The sequence below is a fragment of the Protopterus annectens genome, chromosome 9.part0, assembly GCF_019279795.1.
Source record: "Protopterus annectens isolate FY-2018-M chromosome 9.part0, PAN1.0, whole genome shotgun sequence".
In the NCBI taxonomy this organism is placed as follows: Eukaryota; Metazoa; Chordata; order Ceratodontiformes; family Protopteridae; genus Protopterus; species Protopterus annectens.
Genome location: NC_056743.1, coordinates 600,642,589 through 600,662,722, shown reverse-complemented (window position 1 = coordinate 600,662,722; position 20,134 = coordinate 600,642,589). Strand labels below are relative to the sequence as shown.

Below are 20,134 nucleotides of genomic sequence, written 5' to 3'. Positions count from 1 at the left end.
CCTGGTTTCTCTGCTCAAGCAGAAATTATCAGAGAGGACGCCAGCTACTTCAGTTTTCTCCTCCAATCCCACATATTTCCTCCTAAACAACCTTATATTTTTTCAGGAAATGGAAATGCGTCCATTGCCCTGCTCATAGAGTTCCAACTTACTCTGTCAAATGCTTTCTCTGCATTAAGACCCACCAACAACAACAATGGTATTTTTTTACATTCTGCTTCCCACCGGATCACCAATGTTCTGTTAATGTTAAATGTTTGCCTCCCCTCCACAAAACCACTTTGATCCATATCTGTCACCCAAAACCACTTGATCCATATCTGTCAATTCTGGCATTGCTTTTCTCATTCTTTTAGCCATTAAAGACATGAACACTGTATAATCATGGTTTAGTATTGAAGTAGGCCTGTATGAAGCTGGGTCTGATGGATCTTTACCCTCTTTAGGTATTACAGCTACCACTGATATCTTCTAGGATGTTGGTCCTTCTTCTCTTAAAATACTGTTAAACAAAACCTTCCAGATCTTTATCAGTTTTTTCTCTCCTAGCTTCCAAATTTCCACAGGAATGCCATCTATTCCTGGGGGCTTTCCTGTAGATTGGGGGTTTACATCACATACCCGAAATACCACATAACCGAAGACCAGATGACCAAGATGAAAATGCTGAAACTTCAAGTGAATGACCCACATAGCCGAAAGGTTTCCCAGGGTAAGTAACCACTGGGCCAGCAAGGGGAGATTTTACCCTTTTCACCACTCTAGTGCAGTCCCAGAGATGGTATATTCAGTTTGGGGGGTATGGGGGTGCAACCCCCCACCTGGGTAGGTTGTAGATTGTGCAGTGTGTTCTTTGTGAGTTTTTGGCCTAGTGGTTGGTTACTCTGGGAAAGATTTTGGGTTTGCGGTCGTTCGTTTCTTTGAAGTTTCGGCATGCTCATCTCTGTCATTTGGTCTTTGGTGATGTGGTATTTTGGGTATGTGATGTAGACCCCGTAGACTGGTTATACTTCACAATTTTTATCTCATCGCCTCCTAGCCTAATAGTTGGTAATTGTGCCTCGTCTGCTTCTAACCTTGGCATTTTTAATTTTTCCATAAACATTTCCATTTTTATCTTTTCTTGATTTCCAAATTTCTCTGTTGATTTCCAGATTTCTCTGTTTTATACAGACTTTCATTGAATTTCCAAAATATTTCTAATACCTCTACAGGATCTCTTGTTACCTTCCTTGTTATAGGTTTACCGAGCTTGGCAACAGCCCTTTGCTATGCATGTATTTATCAAAAAATTGCCTTTATGCAGCTTGAGAAAATTTTGAGACAAATCAGCTTTCAGCAGGAATATTTATAAGTGGGGACTGGAATTTGATTTACAATAGTAAAGATGTATCAGGTGGACTTAGAAAGGACAGTATAACAAAAGAGGGTCGATTTCTGAAGAAATTTATGAAAATATTTTGTATAATAGATGTGGATTCAGTAGTAGTCACTCTGGAAGAATTTGGGTATTATTCTCCATGGTGTACAATAACTGGGTTAGACTAGAAAGAAGTTTTTCACTGGACCATGTGCATTTAATTGAAAGATTCAACATACATCCAGTAACTATTTCAGATCATGTGCCAGTAAGAGCTAAGATAAAAATGCAGGATAATGAAGTAAAAATGAGATACTGGAGCTTCTCCATCTAACTGCTAAAAAAAGAGGAATTTAAGGAATGAGTAGTAGAAATAATTTGAGTTATTGAGGAAATTAAAAATGTCTTCAGATGTTCTAGCTAGTGACTGGAATAAAATGAAAATTGAGTTTTAAAAATAAGGTTGAAATAAGACAGAAAGAGTTATGGGTAAGAAGCAGTAGAAATTACTTGGACAGGCTGATAAAGGTTAAAATATTGCAGAATAAGGGTAATCTCATAGAAGAGGAGGAGGAGCAAATGGAGAGTGCTAAATAAAAAATAAGGGAGTATATCTGTATAATATGCATGAGTTTAGAATGATTACAGATGGGGAACTGGTTTTTGATAACCACCCCAGAGCAGAAAAACTTTTTGCACAATGACTTGGACAACAGAACTTTGAAAGAGTTGTCACCAAATGTAGGGAATCTATAACAATAAAAATAACCAGAGATCCTGGAGAGGTGTTGGAGATATTCCAGATTTTTTTTGGAAAGTTTATATAAAAGAGAAATAAGAAAAATCAAGAGAGTACAAATGGAAATATTTATGGAAGACAATTGTGCCAAGGTTAGAGGTAGACTAGACTCAACAACTAACAGGTAGAATAGGAAGTGATGACATAAAAACAGTGATGTGTAATCAGTCTTCAGGAAAGTCTCCTGCAGCAGATGGTATTTTTGTGGAAATTAGTAGAGACGAAAGTGATAAAGATGTGGAAGGTTTTAACAGTATTTTAAAAGGAAGGGAAGCACCGGTATCTTGGAAGAAAGCTGTGGTGGCTGTGTTACCTTAAAGTGGGAAAGTCCCTTCAGACCCTGCTTCATATAGACCCTTTTCAATTTTAGACCGTGATTATAAAGTGTTTGTCTATACCAGCTTAAAGAATGGCAAAGGTGTTGCCAAAATTGATAGGTCTGAATCAGAGTGGTTTTGTGGAGGAGAGGGAAACGTTTGACAACATTAATCGAATGGTGGTGGTGATTAGAGGGAAGTAAAATGCAAGAACGTACAACTGTTGTTGGGTCACGGTGCAGAGAAAACATTCGACACAGAAAGCTGATATCTTGAGTAGAACAATGGAAGTATTTGTATTCCCTGACACAATTATACGATTACTCAGGAGGCTATATGAGGGATTGGAGGCAAAAATCCAAAGTGCAAGGTTTCCTGTCAGATAAAAGGAACCAGACAAGGGGTATCATGTTTCCCCTTTGTTGTTTGTTTTATATTTAGAGCCATTGACAAAGAAAATAAGTGGCTCAGAAATTCAAGGATACAAGGAAATACAAGGATATAATTGGTATGGTAATAATGAAAAGTTGGCATTATTTTCAGATGATATTTTTACTTTGTACCTCATAAATCCAGAAAAAGCCATTTCAGTGTTGTGGAATATTTTGAACCACTTGCAAGTCTTTTTGGGATATAAAATTAATGAAGATAAAACAAAGATATAGCTGTAAATGATGTACCCCACACAGATTGGTTCAGTAATGCTCATATTTATGGGTCCATGATAGGATGAAGTGTTTAGGAGTATGGATTAGTAAAGCTTCTGTTTTGGCACCCAAGGATAGTGGGAAGAGAGTAAACAAAAAATAAGAGTTTGCAGTTTTTCAATTTAGTATTATTTATGGCTATGGATAGTAAGGTGCAAGCAGTAAAAATGTGTTGGTCCCTTTAGTCTCGTATAAGGGTCAAGCATACTTTTATCAACCCTTGGAGAAGTTGTGGATAATAATTTAATAAACAATTGAAGGAATTTATCTGGAAGGGAAAGAGGGCAAGAGTTAAGTGGAACACAATGAGCCTTCCAATAAATCAAGATTTGAAGGGATATTTTAGAGCTAAACAGTTAACGCTCATATACATAACACAAGCAAAAGGATGTTGATGAAGCAAGGTGGAAGTTCAAGAAAGAGAGAGTCGGATTTTGGATACAGATTCGTAAGGAGAATGCCAAACTTACAGAATATTATGTTCATAAAGTAGCAGAAAGTATTCTAAGAACTAAGCCAATACAAGAGTGGATAAAGGAGATTTTCCCAATAGGAATGACTGCAGGTAAGACTACAGAAAATAGTCAAGAGGGAGGGGGGGGCTGGAATTTACTAGCGAAGCCTGGTAAAGGAACCCAAGGTATTGAGAGCAAGTAACTCAAGCAGGAAAGGTATGGGATAAGGCCAAGAAGCCAATTGGATTGCAGGGTAGAGATAGCCTTCCCTACCAGGGCTTGATGTCAGGAGTGCAGGCAAAGAGAAATGGATAGGGGAATTTTAAGTGAAAGACCTCTGGTAGAGTTTTTAGTTGAATCTTGAACAGTAGCAGCTTTTAAAAAAATGGATAATTAGTAGGGCTTGTAAATCATTGCATGATAACTATTAGAATCAATCAGAGGAGATGAGAAAAGATTGTGAAGAGAGACTGGAAAAACAGTTTACAAGAAAGCAATGGGAAGACGTGTATGGTTTCAAATTATGCAACCAAGTCCAGTAGGTTTAGGATTTTTGCATGGAAGTGTTTGCTTAGGTATTTTTATACCCCTAGCAGACTTCAAAATATTTTCCTCAAGTAGATAGCAAATGATGGAGGTGTAACAGAGAAGAAAATGGCAACATATGTGTTGGCAGTGTAATAAGTTGGCAGATTTTAAAAATTCCTTACAGTGTGCTCTGTCAAATATTGGGTGAGCAAATGGCTGTAAGTAGCAAGCGATTTGTTTGAGCTGGGATGCAGGGTCTGAATTGCGTAGACATAGTAAGGCCTTATTAAGTTTAATTCTGTCGGCTAATAAAAAAGCAATTACTGTAAAGTGGAAGTCAAAATCTAGACCAACTGTATTTGAGGTACTGAATGTTATAAAGGAAATAAAAGAACTGGGAGAGATGGATCTTTAGAAAAGGGTAAGAGCAATTTACTTATAAATAAGTGGAAATTCTGGAAACAGTACATGCACAATGTTCAAGAGAGGAGGAGGAATGTGGTTTAAGGGAAGGCCAGAATTCAGCAATGTTTTGTAATAGTAGACTGATGATAGCAAAGAAAATATATGTGGTGTGTATTGTATTTAAATTAGAAAAATATTAAAATTATGTATGTTTTTATTAATGTATCTCTGCCTATGTCTTAATTGATAATTTAATAAAGGTGTTTAAAAAATAAAGATGGCATCAGTCGCTCGTCCAGTCAGGATGAAATTGATGAGCCTTCGTGGATTCTGTTCAAGCAGCTTTATTATGTACAAACACATCAGGATTTAAGTTTAGTAACTTTAACTAAGGTAAAATTATAAACAAACTAGCTGTTACACTTGCACATGCTCACTCTCTGGCTGCACTCTCAGAATGGCACTGAAGCTAGCATGTTCTTGCTATTTATATGCACGTTCGGTCATTGGAAATGCTTCTTAAAGGTACAACACAGCTCTCTGTTCTACATCCTCCCTCTTTGAGAAATGAGTCATGCAATACTGACATTAATTGACATGCAGTTGATGCAAATGATTCTTTGTCATGCAATTATACAGAACTAGGTAAATATAAACAACTACGCCCAGGTTGCTGTGTATTTCACACTAGGTCTGGAAGTACTACCAAGTCATGTGGCATAAAATTTAGATGGTCTCTGCTCAATGTTCAACTTTGGGGACATCAGGAACATCATCAGAAATGGAAGTAGGAGTCAAGACACGTTCTGCAACAGGAACATTGTTTGGATTGCTCTGAGATCTAGAGTCTGTATCATAGGAACAATGCTGTGATAACTGTTCTGATACAGGAAGTAGATGTCTGCGATTTCTCCTGTACTCCACATCCTCAGATTTTATGAAGTAGGATCTCTGCTCAGCACACATACCTGTTACTTGACCAATCCAGTCAAAACCTTTAGCCATTTGTTTTCTCACTGTCTCTCTCTCTTTCAGTGGATGATGAAATCTGCTCAGTTTATCATAACTGGACTTCTGGAAGAACGCTGTCTGAATTGTTGAGCTCTAATTGTTTTGTTGTTCTTAGCTTTAGGTCTGAGCAAACTGGAACTGATAGGCAATGTTGTTCTGGTTTGCCTAGATAGGCGTCTTTGAGCAGGCAAGCCAAGTATGTCATCAATGGTATGTTTCTGAGATTGAGTAAATTCAAGAAGACATCAGTATTGTCACGCTTTGACTTCTCTGGTAATTGCTTTGCACTCTGTACTACACATTCAGCTAGTCCATTTGACTGTGGATATTCTGGACTTCTAGTAACATGTACAAAGTCCCAGTCTTTTGCAAAATTCTGAAACAACTGACTGGTAAATTGGGTACCATTCTCAGAAATCACTTTGTGTGGACTACTATGGACTGAGAAATGACATTTCAACTTGGTGATAACCGCAGTGGATGTTAGATTAGGTAGTAAATCAATCTCAAACCAGTTCAAATAAGAGTCTGCCAAGACTAAGTAATGCTGATTATTCCACTCGAATATATCAGTGGCTATTGTTGACCAAGGTAGTTCAGGAACTTGACTTAGATGAAGTGGTTCTTGTTGAAAATGCAGTTTAGTACTACTGCATACTGAACAAGAAGAAAGTACTTTATCAATGTGTTTTACTAGAGAAGGCCAAAATACTAGTCCTCTCACCCTTCTTTTAGTAGATTTGGAACCTGTGCGACCATGATGCAAAATTTGGATTTATTCATGTTGTAAAGAAGCAGGAACAGCAATTTTAGGACCTTTGAAAATAATGCCATATTTCATCACCATCTCATCTCTGTAATGAAAATAAGTTTGCACTACAGGTGGTACACTAGATTGCTTTGAAGGCCATCCAAAATGAATGTAGTGGTTGAGCTTTTGCAAAATTGGATCAGTCTTTGTATGATCTCTCAGCTCATCAAGTCTCGTGGTAGAAAAATTATGCACTTCTGTGACATCAAAGTCAAAATTCTCTGCATGAAGCTGTTCCATTGTATTTCTGGACGATCTGGATAAGGTATCAGCCAGATAAAGAAGCGTGCCTTTTTTATAGACCATTTTGAAGTTGTACATGTGCAATTTGAGATTCATTCTTTGTAACCTCACTGGCTAAATGCATAGGCTTCTTTAAAATAGTGACTAGAGTTTGGTGGTCAGTTTCAATCTGAATATCTCGACCATAGATATAATCATGGAACTTTGAACATGCAAATACTGTTGCCAAAAGTTCTCTCTCAATTTGAGCATATTGCATTTCAGTTTGGGTAAGCATTCTAGATGCATAGGCTATAAGCATCACAAGAAAGAGTATTATATATATGTGTATTTTATGTGGATTTGCAAAAAACGACAACAGACTTTATGGTTTTGGTGGTTGGTTTACTGAGCTCTGGAGTGAGAAGGTCGAATTAAGACGTTTGTTTTCGTTTTTGGTGAGGTTCACCTCTTAAACTGCTGGTTAACTTTATTTCTTCTGACATCATAGTATCTTAATGTAAGTGGGGTGGCATTTTTCCATGTAAGGCCTTCAAATGCTCTCTGGTGCTGCTCCAACCAAGACCGTATAACTTTTTTTGCGTCAGCTATGTCGAAGTTGCTGTCAACTCGCTGAAGTCTGGTATAAACATGCCTAATGCCCATACCAAGAAAACATTGTAGAGCTTGAACATTATCTGGTGCTGGCATCTCAAGAATGGCTACTTGCTTGGACAGGTCTGGTCGCAAGCTAGTGCTACTAAATAAATGACCTATATATGCAACTTCTGGTAGTCTGAATTTGCACTTCAGAGGATTGAGCTTTAAGTTCACTTCACATGCTCTGTCTAGAACATAAGGTTTCTGTCATGCTGTGCTTCACCATTGCCTCCAACCAATAACTCATCTACTATTATGGCACAAGGATAAATTGAAAAAAAATTTGCTTCATTGCACGCTGAATGACTTCACTTGCAGAATTTCTTCCAGATGGCATCCTGAGGAATCTGTATCTGTCAAACTGAGTACTGAAAATAGTCAGTAATGAGGATTTGCAATCAAGCATCACTTGCCAAAATGAACTTGTTGCATCCAAGACAGAAAAAAAAAGTAGCATTTGGTATTAGAGCAGCGACTTCTTCGACTGTATGCATGGAATAATGCGGTCTCTTTAATGCTCTGTTCAAATCTCTTGGGTCTGACCCTTTTTTATGAACTGCTGCCATAGATGACACCCATTCAGTCGGTTCTGTAACTGGACAAATTGCACCTTGCTGCACCATTTTATCCAACTGAGCTTTAGCTTTATTCTGCACAGCTGTCGTAACTTTTCTTGCAGGTCTGACCACTGGACTGATCTCCGAGTCTAACTTCATAGAATACACAACTGGAAGTTTGCCCAACTTGTCATCGAAAACATCAGCATACTCTGAGAAAATAGCTTCAGTAAAATTGGAACTAGGATATGTGCTTATATGGTGAAGTTCTTTGGTAAAGGAAAGCAAATTCATTCTCAGACTGTCTCTGAGACCCAATAAAGACTGCACAGGTCCTAACCAAATTACATGAAGGCACTACTGAGCCTTCGGTTTGAATTTCTTCACCTCCATAAGCAACAAGTTTCACACAACTAGCTGCAGTGAGTTGCTCAGTTCTCACCTTAGCAAAAGTGTCTGCTGACATAACATTACACTTTGAGCCAGTGTCTACTTTAAGCTTGGTGGATTTACCATTGATGTGGACAGTACAAAACACTTCATTCTCTGCCAATAAATTCACTGCATCAACCTTTTCACCAATCACTTACACACCGTCTACACAGAAAGTAGTATTGCAGCTCTCTGTATAATCAACTTGCTTTTTTGAGTGACACTTCTTTATAGCTGTGTGGGGTTTACTTGATTTGCAAAACGTTTGAAAATGGTTAAATTTTTTTACATTTGTGGCATTGCTGACCAAATACTAAACATCTTTCTCTTTTAGACTCGTGATTGGCTCCACACTTGCGACAGTTATCAGTAAAGATGGATTTAGGTTTTGCTGACTCACCCTTGTACTGCACTGAGCATGTCCTTTTCTTAGAACTTGCTGGAAAACTATAGGTATTACTTGGGAGCCTGCAAGGGTGGCAGATGCCAGGTGCTTAGGCCTGCTTCTGCTAGCCATGTGTTGCATACTGTCTATGTTTACTCTGGAGCCTGCTGAAACCATGCTCTTATCACTTGCAAGCATACCTGTGTGCATGGATTTGACAAATCTCAATAGTCTTGCTTAGCATTCTATCACTGCCATAAACCAAATTCTTTCTCACTGTTAATGCCATACACAAGCCTATCCTTTATTAACTCATCTTTTAAATAACTAAACCAACACATTTTAGCTTTGTTTCTCAGGTCAGTAATGTAAGCTGCAAAGGTTTCCCCTGGTTTATGACCTTTTATGTAAAACAAATGCCTCCCTAATGTAATATTTGTCTGGGGGGTTACACATTTCCCTGAATTTGTGTTTTGAACACTCTGGGTCTTCCCTTGATTCAGCCTGTACAACAATATGACAATTTTCACCTTCTCCCTCATACACTTCTGAACGTTCTCTTTCACTGGCCTCTGACTCAGGTTTAGCAAAATGAATGCCCTGGTGCATGCATCTTTGTCAGAATAATCTGCTTGTATAAAAATATTGTACTCTGGCGCAGATATTCTCCAGTTCTCTACAACATTCTGATCAAATACCAGTGGTAAGGGTTTTCAAAGTCTGTCTGCCATGTTAACGCATACCAGTGAAGGCTTTTGCAAGTATGCACAAACACAGACACATATACATATGCCAGAAATTTATGCCAATATTTGTAACTATGCCAGTAGTACAACAAGCCTTTGAATAATTGAACTTTGCGAAATAAGAGACTCTGGCCCAGGAATACGTTTGAAATTACTGTACTGTAGGAAATCACCTCTTATCAGTGTAAGAAACATTTCAAAATAACGGCACTGTGCAAATAAATTCGGCAGAAGAAGCTCAGAATAAGAAACATTTCAAAGTAATTGCACTTTGCGAATAAACAGCACATAGCACTCTGAAACATTCCCAAATGGCTGTACTTTGCTTACTAACTCTCTACAGTGCAAGAAATGCTCTGTGATAGCGGCATTTTGCAAGTAGACACACCCAGCACAAGAAACATTTTGAAATGGCTGTATTTTGGCTACACTTCGAAATAGTTGTACTTTGCACACAAATACTCTCTCCAGAATAAATGCTCAGTAATAAGCACACACTGTAAGCACTTTTACACACTTTGAGATACTTCAAATAACTCTAGTTATGCCTTTCAGGGCTTTGGTCAATGTGAACTAGTAGTTTATGCCAAAACCCAGTACTTTGCCAAAAAACATGCAGTCGCCTTGCTTTATTTATGCTTAATGTGCCCTTTTTGCCTTATTACATTCGTTTTGCTTGTTTAATCTTTTTTTCATTTCCATTATACTTTTCTTTAGCTAGTTTTAACTCTAAACATGTTCATTTTACTTTATACATGCTTGTTTTGCAATTCTGAGGTAATTCCAAACCCCTTATGTGCTTTTCTGATAATCGTTCCATCAAATATCTTAATTTTAAACATCTCATTTAATTAATAAACCTTTTGTGCCTCTTGCTTGTTTAATAATGTGGTTTGTGCCCTTGTAATGCTCTGTTTTATCTTTTTTATAAAATCGTTGGTGCAAGTTTTCATTACCTTTTGTTCGTTTCTGGCCCTTTTTTATGCTTGGTTCTCTTAGTTTGCCCTCACTGTTAACCTTGCACCTCGTAGTTCTGAAAAGTAGTCTCTGGAATCCCGATTCTGACACCATGTTGCTCGTCCAGCCAGGATGAAATAGACAAGCATTCATGGATTCTGTTTATGCAGCTTTGTTATGTACAAACACATCAGGACTGAGGCTTAACTTTAACATAGGTAGACTTTACACAAACTAGCTGTTACACTCATACATGCTCACTCTCTGGCTGCACTGTCAAAATGGCACTGAAGTTAGCACATGCTTGCTATTTATATGCACTTTCAGTCTTTGGAAATGCTTCTTAATGTTACAACGCATCTGTCTACTCTACTGGATCACAGGCTAAAGACAGCCACAAGGCCTTGCACAGCTATGTCCGAAATCTCAAAGGCAACCCACATCAGTGTGCCAAGCCTGGTGGTCAGTAGTGCCACCTTCACTGAGAAGAGTGACATAGCAAATTTGCTAGCTGACAAATTCAGCTCAAACTTCACCCCCCCCCCCACTCTCCCTGCCTCCCCCATGAAATACCTACTAGTATACCCTCCCCCATCTTTTAACAGGGAGCAGGTCCTGGCTGCACTCACTAAACTCAAAAACACAGCCTCACTGGGCCACAACATTATCCCAAGATGCCTCTTAAATAGCTTGAAACATGACCTATCGGGACTACTTGAGTCACTTCTCAAGTGTAGCCCAAAACTGGCTTTGTACTACAAGAATGGAGGACTATAACTGTTACCTTATCTTACAAGGGTGGACTATCAACCAGCCCTGGAAACTATAGACTTAAAAGTGTGACTAGTATAATATGCAATACCATGGAATGAATTATCATGGAAATGATCAATAAAGACACAGGCAACCTTCAGACAGTGAACCCAACCCAGTTTGGCTTTGTCAAGCAAAGGTCATGCCTACTGAACCTGGTAGAGTTCTTTGAGAAGATCACAAGGCAATGGATGAGAGGAAGACTGTGCATACCACCTAGACCTGGGTAAGGAAATTCAGTACAATACCCCACTCGGGTGTAATTGACTGACTCCTAGAATTGTGTATAAACTCCTACATAACTTGTTGGATTCCCAGCTGTACTAAGAGACCAGTTGCCAGCAAGGTCCCCCAGGGCTCTGTTCTCAGCCCACTCGTATTTTTATTCTGTTTCTCTGAGATAAAGGCTAATGTCAAGGGCCTTCGGATGACCAAGTTCATATATAACTGCAAACTGGGAGCTATCATAGATTCATAGGAGATTATTAGGCTAACAGCTGAAACCCCTTACAAGCCTAGCCAGTATTACCCACATTTTACACAATTTTCTATCTTTAGGGGAAAGATAAGTCATCAAGCATGGGTTTTGACAATTTTGCAGACTGCCTCTGCCTATAAGGGACATAGATGCCACCCCAGGAGTGAATATGCGATTTCCCATCCATTCATCCAGAGTGCACTTAAAGATGATCAGGGAAGGACTTTGCTTCACGTGAATAGGAAACCTATTCCAGAGGAGGGACAATTTCTGGGACACATCTGTCTGTGCAGCATGATCTGTTTGTGTCAGAGATCCTTGGAGAGGGTATCACTGTTGCAGTTAGTTTTGCGAATCTGCAATATTTCCATCAGAGCTAGGTCACAGACTGCCTTTTGTAGGTCAGGCATCAATCACCCCCCTCAGCAATTGGTTGGAAACTTAGTACAGGAGTACAGTGATCAGGCTTTTAATCGGTCTAATATGACATTTTGGTTATACCCTGTAGTTTTTTTGGTGGGAAACCTCTGAGGATGCTCCAAGTGTTGCAGGTGCTGGTGAGGAATATGCCATAGGGTGCATTGTACTCTATTATTAGTCTGATGAGGGCCAAGTACACTGGTACTTGAACATCCTTAGATCTGGATGCCATGCTGTTACTTATAAGCTGAGCCTTACTTATAAGCTGAGCCACACAGAAGCATTTCCTCACCACCTTGGACACATGGTGGTCAAAAGATTACTATTTGAGTTTTCATAAATGTCACCAACGGAACCACTCTTAGGGAAGTGCTGTAATTTGCAGTGGTATTTGATTTCCCAAAGGGTATCATTATGCATGTCTTTACATGTAGTTTGAGGTCATGGCTCTGACGCCAGTCATTAGTCTGCATCAGTCCTTTCAAAAGGATATCAGCATCATTTGGGGAATCACTGATTGCCCCCAGCTTGCAGTTATCAGCAAACTTGGTCAGCCAAAGTCTATCTAAATTTGCCTTGACATCTGAGAAATATATTCCAATCAGGAGTGGGCCCTGCCCTGAGCCCTGTGGTACTGCACTGGTGACTGGCCTCTTGCTGGATGTGGATTTCCCCCACTCTAATAACATGTGCTCTATCTGTGAGCCAATTGGCTATCCATTTTGTGATGTAGAGGTTTATGCCCAGTTTTGCGGGTTTATCTGTAATACCCGAGTGGGATTGTCAAATGCCCTGGCCAGTTAAAGGTAGGCGGTATGGACTCTTAACGTTATCCATGGCCTTGGTGACCTTTTCAAAGAAGTCCATCAGATTTATCTGGCAGGACCTGCCCTTAACAAAGCTGAACTGCGTTGAGTCTGAAGTTTTCCTATGTTATTATTAATCGTGTCCAAGGTAATCCTTTCCATAACCTTGGATATGAGGATAGTCTAACTTCTGGCCAGTTTACTGGGTCTGTTGATGGTTCCCCCCTGTGCAGAGGGATGACATGCTGTCCTCCACTCTACTGGGACAAAGCATTTCTGAAGACCGTGGTTAAATAGAGATCTGAGTGAGTCAAGTAATTCATGTTTCAAGCTATTTAGCAGGCATCCTAGGATTCTGTCAGGGCCTATTGATGCCGTGTTTCTAGCATTAGAGAGTGCACTGACAATGTGCTGTTTTGTGATGATAGGCAAAAGATTGGTAGGGATATTTTATGGGGTGTGACTGGATGTAATGAGGGGTTGAAATTTTGAGCTCAGTTCAACGGCCAGCAGGTTTGCTATTTCTTCTGCCTGAGTGTAGGTAGTGCCAACCCAGCATGTTGAGTGTTTCCCTTACAATTTTGGACATAACTAAAAATGACTTGAAGTTAACCTTTGCTTGGAAGGCTAATTTACTCTTGCATTTGGTTTTGAAAACTTGACTGGTTTGCTGATTTGCCTCTTGAGACTAATGAAGGATTTCTCTGTTGTGCAACCTCCCACTTGCATCTATACAGGAATTTTTCCTTCGGTTATATAATCTATTTATACCAGGGGTCCACCAGGATGATTTATTTTCCTGGCTAGACGTGGATTTAGTGCTGTCTGATACTGCTGTTTACATGCAGTTTAAGTGGTTGCACGGGGCATTCATATATACTTATGCATAGGTTTTCGTATTTTCAGAGGTAGGAGAGCTTTAAAATCACCTTTGCTATCACTTAGTAGAAGGTAATTTTAGGGGTTCATGGGAGTTCTACCATTACATTTACTTCAGTGGAGACCAATTTATGATCTGATCTTACCAATGAGGGCATTATGCTGGGGGGGTGGGGGGGTTGCAGTGCTCCCCCATAATTTTGAGTAGTATGTCAGGGATATTTGAGCCATTAGTGCGAGTTCAGGCCAGCTGTTCAGAGCATTTGCACTGGCAAAGTCCAGGAGTCTGATCCTGTGTGTTAGTGGTAATGTATGTTTCCCAGTTTATGGAGGGTAGTTAAAATCACTGATGAGTAGTGTGTTGGGCTGAATGCCAAGTTATTCTAGAAACTTCAGGAATGCATAGCGATTTTCATGAGTCATTGTTGGGGGCCTTCAGCTAGAGATGATTTGGTGGGGGGATTTTGCCTATGGTCAGCTGGACATCGAGTAGCTCAAGCGAGTCATTATCTTTGACCAGTCTTGTAGTGTGATTGTTTTTTAACTAAGTGGAAATACCTCCTAATTTTTTCCTTTTTCAGAGGGTGATGTGAATTTGTAGTAGGCATTGTAGCCTTGCATTGCCTGGGTGTTTTCACAGCTTTGAACCACGTCTTTGCAACTGCACAGATGTCGGCACTCTTCAGGGTGAGGGGAGATTCCAGGGAGTGTAGCTTCTTGTTAACAGTCCTAGCATTGAGCAGTAGTACCTTCAGCTTGGTATCAGAAGAATTTGTTACATTGATAGGGCTGTTGATTTGCACTGACTAAAAAAACAAGGCACTATAGAAGTGGCTAATACCTTTGCCAATATTTGAAAGACTAGCTCCGATAGGTGCAGACCATCTCTGGTAAAGCAGCATGGTCTGTCAGTCATGTCATCCTAAATAGCTGAGCCAATTATTGAAGTCAGTCATTTTCTGTTTATATTTATAATGATATCATTATAAATGTTATTTAAAGTACATAAGGGTTATATTATTACGGCAGCTACTAAGTAGGGCAGGACCAGCTTGAATGTCACACTGATGGGGGAAGTGATGTGAATTCAACATGTGTAACAATAACACTTTGTTTTACCGCACAATAAACTGCTCCCTTTCCTGATAAAAAAAAATATATATATATATATATATATATATATATATATATATAGAAAGGTTGTGAGGAAACTATTAATCTATTTTTGTTTTACTTGGATCGCTTGTCTGTGTACTTAATAAAGGATTTTCGACTGGAAAAACTGCCTGCCTTGCTTGGATTACTTTATAATACTTAGTAATTCTGTAGAATTATATATTTTTTATTTGTTTTTTTACTTAAGCCGAGTTTAAGTTCGCTACTTCTACTATTTTATGATCTGATTAAAATACAGTGATTAACTAGAGATATATGGACTGAAAGTCTTCTACAAAGAGAAGTTTCTTACACTGTTTTGTTTTTGGACCCACTATACTTGTTTAGTAGGTTGTTTTGAGACTTTGGGGATACCACAGAGATTACTTGAATTTTCATAGTATAAATACATCTTCCACGTACTGTTTGTTTGTTTCAGGATTAAATGGTCATCATACATGAGACAATTGCTGCATTGCCTCAGGATGCCCATGTCCACCAGGGTGGCTATGGAGATAGCAGGAAAGTACCTATCCATTGTTTCAAGTTATTTTACTATGGGTTTAACCATCTAGAAGAGTGGGCAGATTTAACTGGGCTGGGATGATGGCACACAAACAAAGAATAGGTGATCTACTCAGTGTGAACTACAATTTTCAAAGGTGATGCTGGTCTGCCCGCAGCTCAGATCCTCCAAGAGCAGCAAGAGGAATGGGGAATGTTACTGAGATAGTTTCTTTAAGGGAAGTTTTAAATTGAAAGTGTTTGCGTCTGTACAGGGGACTGCTGATCACTGATGCATGGAGGGCAGCTTATAGCAAGCACTGGGATTATATAGAATCAGAAAAAACAAGTTTTACAACAGCAAGGCATATAGACCAATCAGGAAAACACACAGCTTTCAGCCAGCAGCCCCCAACTCGGATAGAGTTGCTGCACCACACTTTTGCTACAAGAATCTAGTCAGAAAACCTTCTTAATATAAAAATGTTGCTTTTTACAGCTCAAGTGCAGGGAGACCACACCGTTTAGATTTTACAGTCCTGTAAAACTAGCAGACACAGTGTAATTAAGTACTACTCAGCAGTGGAAACAGTTCAGCTTTGAAACTCTGCTAAAGTGTGAGAAATGTAGCATACAGGATTCTTATGAAATACAGTAAAAATAGTCAGCATAAGTGCAAAATGATACTTATTTTCATTCTTTTAGCAGCGGGTGGCTTTAGATGCAGCAGATTCTCTAACTCTCAGGCGAGGTAGCCAAATCAAGAGCACTTATGAGGAATTGAGCACAAACCTGTGCAAATACTGGGCTTATATAGAATCAGAAACAGCAAGACCTACAGACCAATTAGGAAAAAACGGATTTTTTCAGCCAGCAGCTCCCAACTCGGGTTTGTTGCAGCACACTTCTGCCACAAGAGTGCAACATATGTCTCAGCCTCTTAAGAGGCCAGTGCGGAACCTAGACCCTAGCAGTGTATGACAAAGTTTACACTGCTCAAAAACGTGCAATTTCCATGGACCTGGACAAATCTGTGCAGAATCAGGGACAAATCCAGAATTAATCAGGGACTTTACAACTTTTTTTTTTTCCTATTATTTCCTTGAGACATTGACAGAATAAAAGAATGTGAATTAATGTATATTTTCTGACATAACAGATGTTTATAATTCTAATTCATCATTTAAGTGTTAAGTCACAATCTTTTTTCCAAAAGTCACCAGTTTTAGGATGGATTAAAAGGGACAGGGGTAATACTGGAGTCAAAATCAGGGATTGGTCAGTACGTAACATAAGGAAAGTAAAAATAAATAATCAAATGCTGACATTTCAACTTTTACAGTCAAATCTTATTCCTTTCTGAGCCGTAAAGTGTACATATTGAACCACTTAACTCTGCCCAGTTAGGGGAACAAAGCAAAGACCATGACCCCTCAACTGCAGGCAGACAGGAACAAAAAAAAAATCTCGTTATAGCTCTGAGCAGCAGCAGCAGTCAGCAGCCCAGTAACAAAACCGCTACGACTGTCCCACTCCTAACTTAAATGACAAACAAAACTCAACCCTTTTAGTAGATCTTTTTAGTTTTTCCTCAGGTTATTTGTTAGTCTGGTATGCCATCAGTGTACCCTGATGCATTGCAGTAGCCATTTGGTGCCTTGCTGCCTAGTTCTGACACTCTGTTGGTCCTGAGTCTCGTATATCCACAGCACATTCGATTGAATCCTTGGGTCTGGATCCAGAAACCATGTTGAAATTAGACGAAAACTATAACGCTCCTCATCGAAATCCAAGTGGTGATCTGTCTCTCTGTGCGCCCTGCAGTTTTTTGAAGGTATTGTACTGTCCCGAAAACTAGTAAAGTCACATGATTGACAGAATTCTCTGCATCTTTATTGGCTTTCTTTGCCTTAGGAGCAGTGACTTGATTGACTCTTGTAGTGCAATGCCGATTGGCTGTAATTGTGATAAACAAGCCAATCAAAAATTACAAAGTGGAGCCAGCACTGTTCAGTGTGGAACAGTAGGCTAAGTCTATGTTAAATGAGGAGTGTTCCACACAATCCAGGATATGTAGCTGTTCAGGAGTGAAGTCAGAAAACCTTAATATAAAAATCATGATTTCAGAGGTCAAATAAAGGGAAAAAACACACTATCTCTAGATAACTATAGTCCTGTAAAACTAGCAGTGGTGATGTAATTAAGTATTACAGCAGCAGCAGGAGTGGAAACAGTTCAGCTTTGAAACTCTTATAAAGTGCAAGAAATGTAAGAAATATAGGGTTCTTATGAAATGCAGTAAAAATAATCAGCAAAGTGATACTTATTTTCGTTCTTTTGGCAGTGGATGACTTTAGATGCAGCAGATTCTGTAACTTTCCGGTTTAAGTAGCCAAACCAAGTACAGCTCAGAGAAGCTGAGCACACAGACTGCAAACACTGGGCTTTTATAGAATCAGAAAAAAAGTTGTTTTACAACAGCAATGCCTACAGATCAATCAGGAAAACACAATAAGCCTACAGCCAGTAGCCCCCAACTCCCATGGGTTTGCTACAGCACTCTTCTGCCACAAGAGTGCAGTTAAAAAAAAAACTCATTGTAAAGATGCTGGTTTTATAGCTCAAGTGCAGGGGAGGACCTCACAATGTAAATACTACAATTCTGTAAAACTAGCAGACACACTATAATTAAGTACTTCAGGAGCAGTAGTTGACTCACTCAAGTGCACAGGCAAACTTACAAGAGTGTCTAACACAAATTACTTGTGGCAAAGTCACTGGTTAAAACTCAGTGCCAATAAATGGATTATATTGTCTTTTGAGAAAACTGCTGCCCAGGTAAAAGTACTCCATTGATAAGACACCTCTAAGAGTTGTCTTGGTGTGGTCAGGGATCTGAGAATATTTGTGGATAGTAATCTGGCCTTTGACCAACATGTGGCCAAGGCAGTAAAAAAATCATTCTGTGTTGCCCAACTTAAGTAAGGGCATGGCCTCCAGGTCCAGGGAAGCCATAATGCCACTTTATTCGGCCCCATCAGACCCATCCTTGAATATAAAGCCCCCTTCAGCATGTACCTGATCAGACATATGCAATAGCAGTAATATGCACAAAAGTTCCTTACCGGGAGAATCCAGAGTATAAACACATTGTCCTATACAGATTGCCATAAAGCCCTTCCCTGTATTCTGCCTCAAAGCCCTTCTCTGTATTCTGCCTCCTACAGGTTACTGTGGCAATTTATGCCTTGCATACAGGGTATCCTCAGAACCAGCTCTGATGTCCCTTTTACACATCTAAAAAATTACCATCATCAAAACCACTAGATCCAAGGATTTACATTTTGCTTGCAACATAACTAAGACATGTTGCTGCAACTGGTATGCGTCTCAGAGGATCCCCATGCTCTGGAACAGGCTCCCTATCCATGTGAAGCAGAGTCCATCCATAACTCTATTTAAGTATACCCCTTGACCAATGAATGGGAAATCAAAAATTCATCCCAGGTCTGGTTCCAGTGTCTCTGATGGTTTGGGCACTACTGTCTACCTCTGTCTGACATATCCCCCGTAAGCTCTAGAAACGTTCTAATACACCCATCCTAATAAATGCTAAAGACACATAGGGACATAATTGGGCTGGATTGCTTGGCTAGGCTTCTAAAGGCCATAGTGGTCATTAGCAAGGAATATACTTATGATCCTAAGCTCTGTTGAGTGCCAGAGATGCTAATCAAACTCTGGTCACCTAGGCTGTAGTCAGTGCTTTATCACTCTGTCTCCAGAACTGTCTTTTCTTTCCTGTTTTGCTAACATTATAAGTATTCATGTGACATTTTCTCTTGGATGAGCAAAAGACTATTACAAATTAAAGGAGTATTCCTTGATGGAGCAATGGTGGGTGGTGATCTTTTGGATGATGTGAATGTTTCTGGAATTAATATTATTTGTATATAATTGTAGTTGATTTTTGTGCCTTCAGTTTCCATACATATTGAATGATCACATTTTTATATTATTTTGTTTAGGACTTTCTGATGGAAACTTTCATCATGTTTAAAGATTTGATAGGGAAGAATGTTTACCCAAGTGACTGGATGGTTATGACAATGATGCAGAACAGGTAAGGACCACATTTCAGTGCTGCAGAACTAAAGATCCCTGTCTGTGAATGGACAGAATACACAAACTAAACATAAACAGTGTTTTAAATAATTAGTTTTTTAAATAAAAACACACATGCTAGTTCACAGCTAAGAAAGATTACAACTCTTTATACTTGAATGCCTTGCACAAACATAAATTGGTACAGGGTGATAATTGCATGAGCAAATCAGTGTAGTACAAGGTATTCATTAAACAGAAGGTATCAATAAAATCCACAGTTTCCTAATGTTTTAACTTTCAGAGGTCCTTATAAGTGAATTATATATATTATGAAATTGCTTAACAAATGCTGTAAGCTTGTTTGGTAATGTAATAGGTTTTAGTATTTTTGTGTAGTATTTGTCAATCCCTTATTTGTTAGCTTATCCCTTCTAGTCCATTTCTTCACCACAAAGTTTGGAGTTAGGATGTTCTTTTTTTATTTAATATTGTATAACTCACTTTTTGTTTTTGGTAAAACATTTAGAGACCTGGATTTGCAGTCATTATTTTTGACTATTTTATATACGTCATATGTCTACCTCCCTCATGTAGAAAAAGTGTATATTCATCATTGTGAT

The 20,134-nt window shown here is 39.0% G+C and overlaps 1 protein-coding gene across 1 annotated transcript in view; it reads left to right on the top strand.

The window, feature by feature from the left end:
• The window catches only part of DOCK5 (dedicator of cytokinesis 5), a gene marked incomplete in the record, with an annotated part of 3,482,443 nt that overhangs the window by 2,281,267 nt on the left and 1,181,042 nt on the right, over positions 1-20,134 (top strand). The window contains 1 exon segment of the mRNA XM_044083155.1: positions 19,436-19,530. Within this exon segment, the coding sequence (XP_043939090.1) occupies positions 19,436-19,530 (95 nt within the window).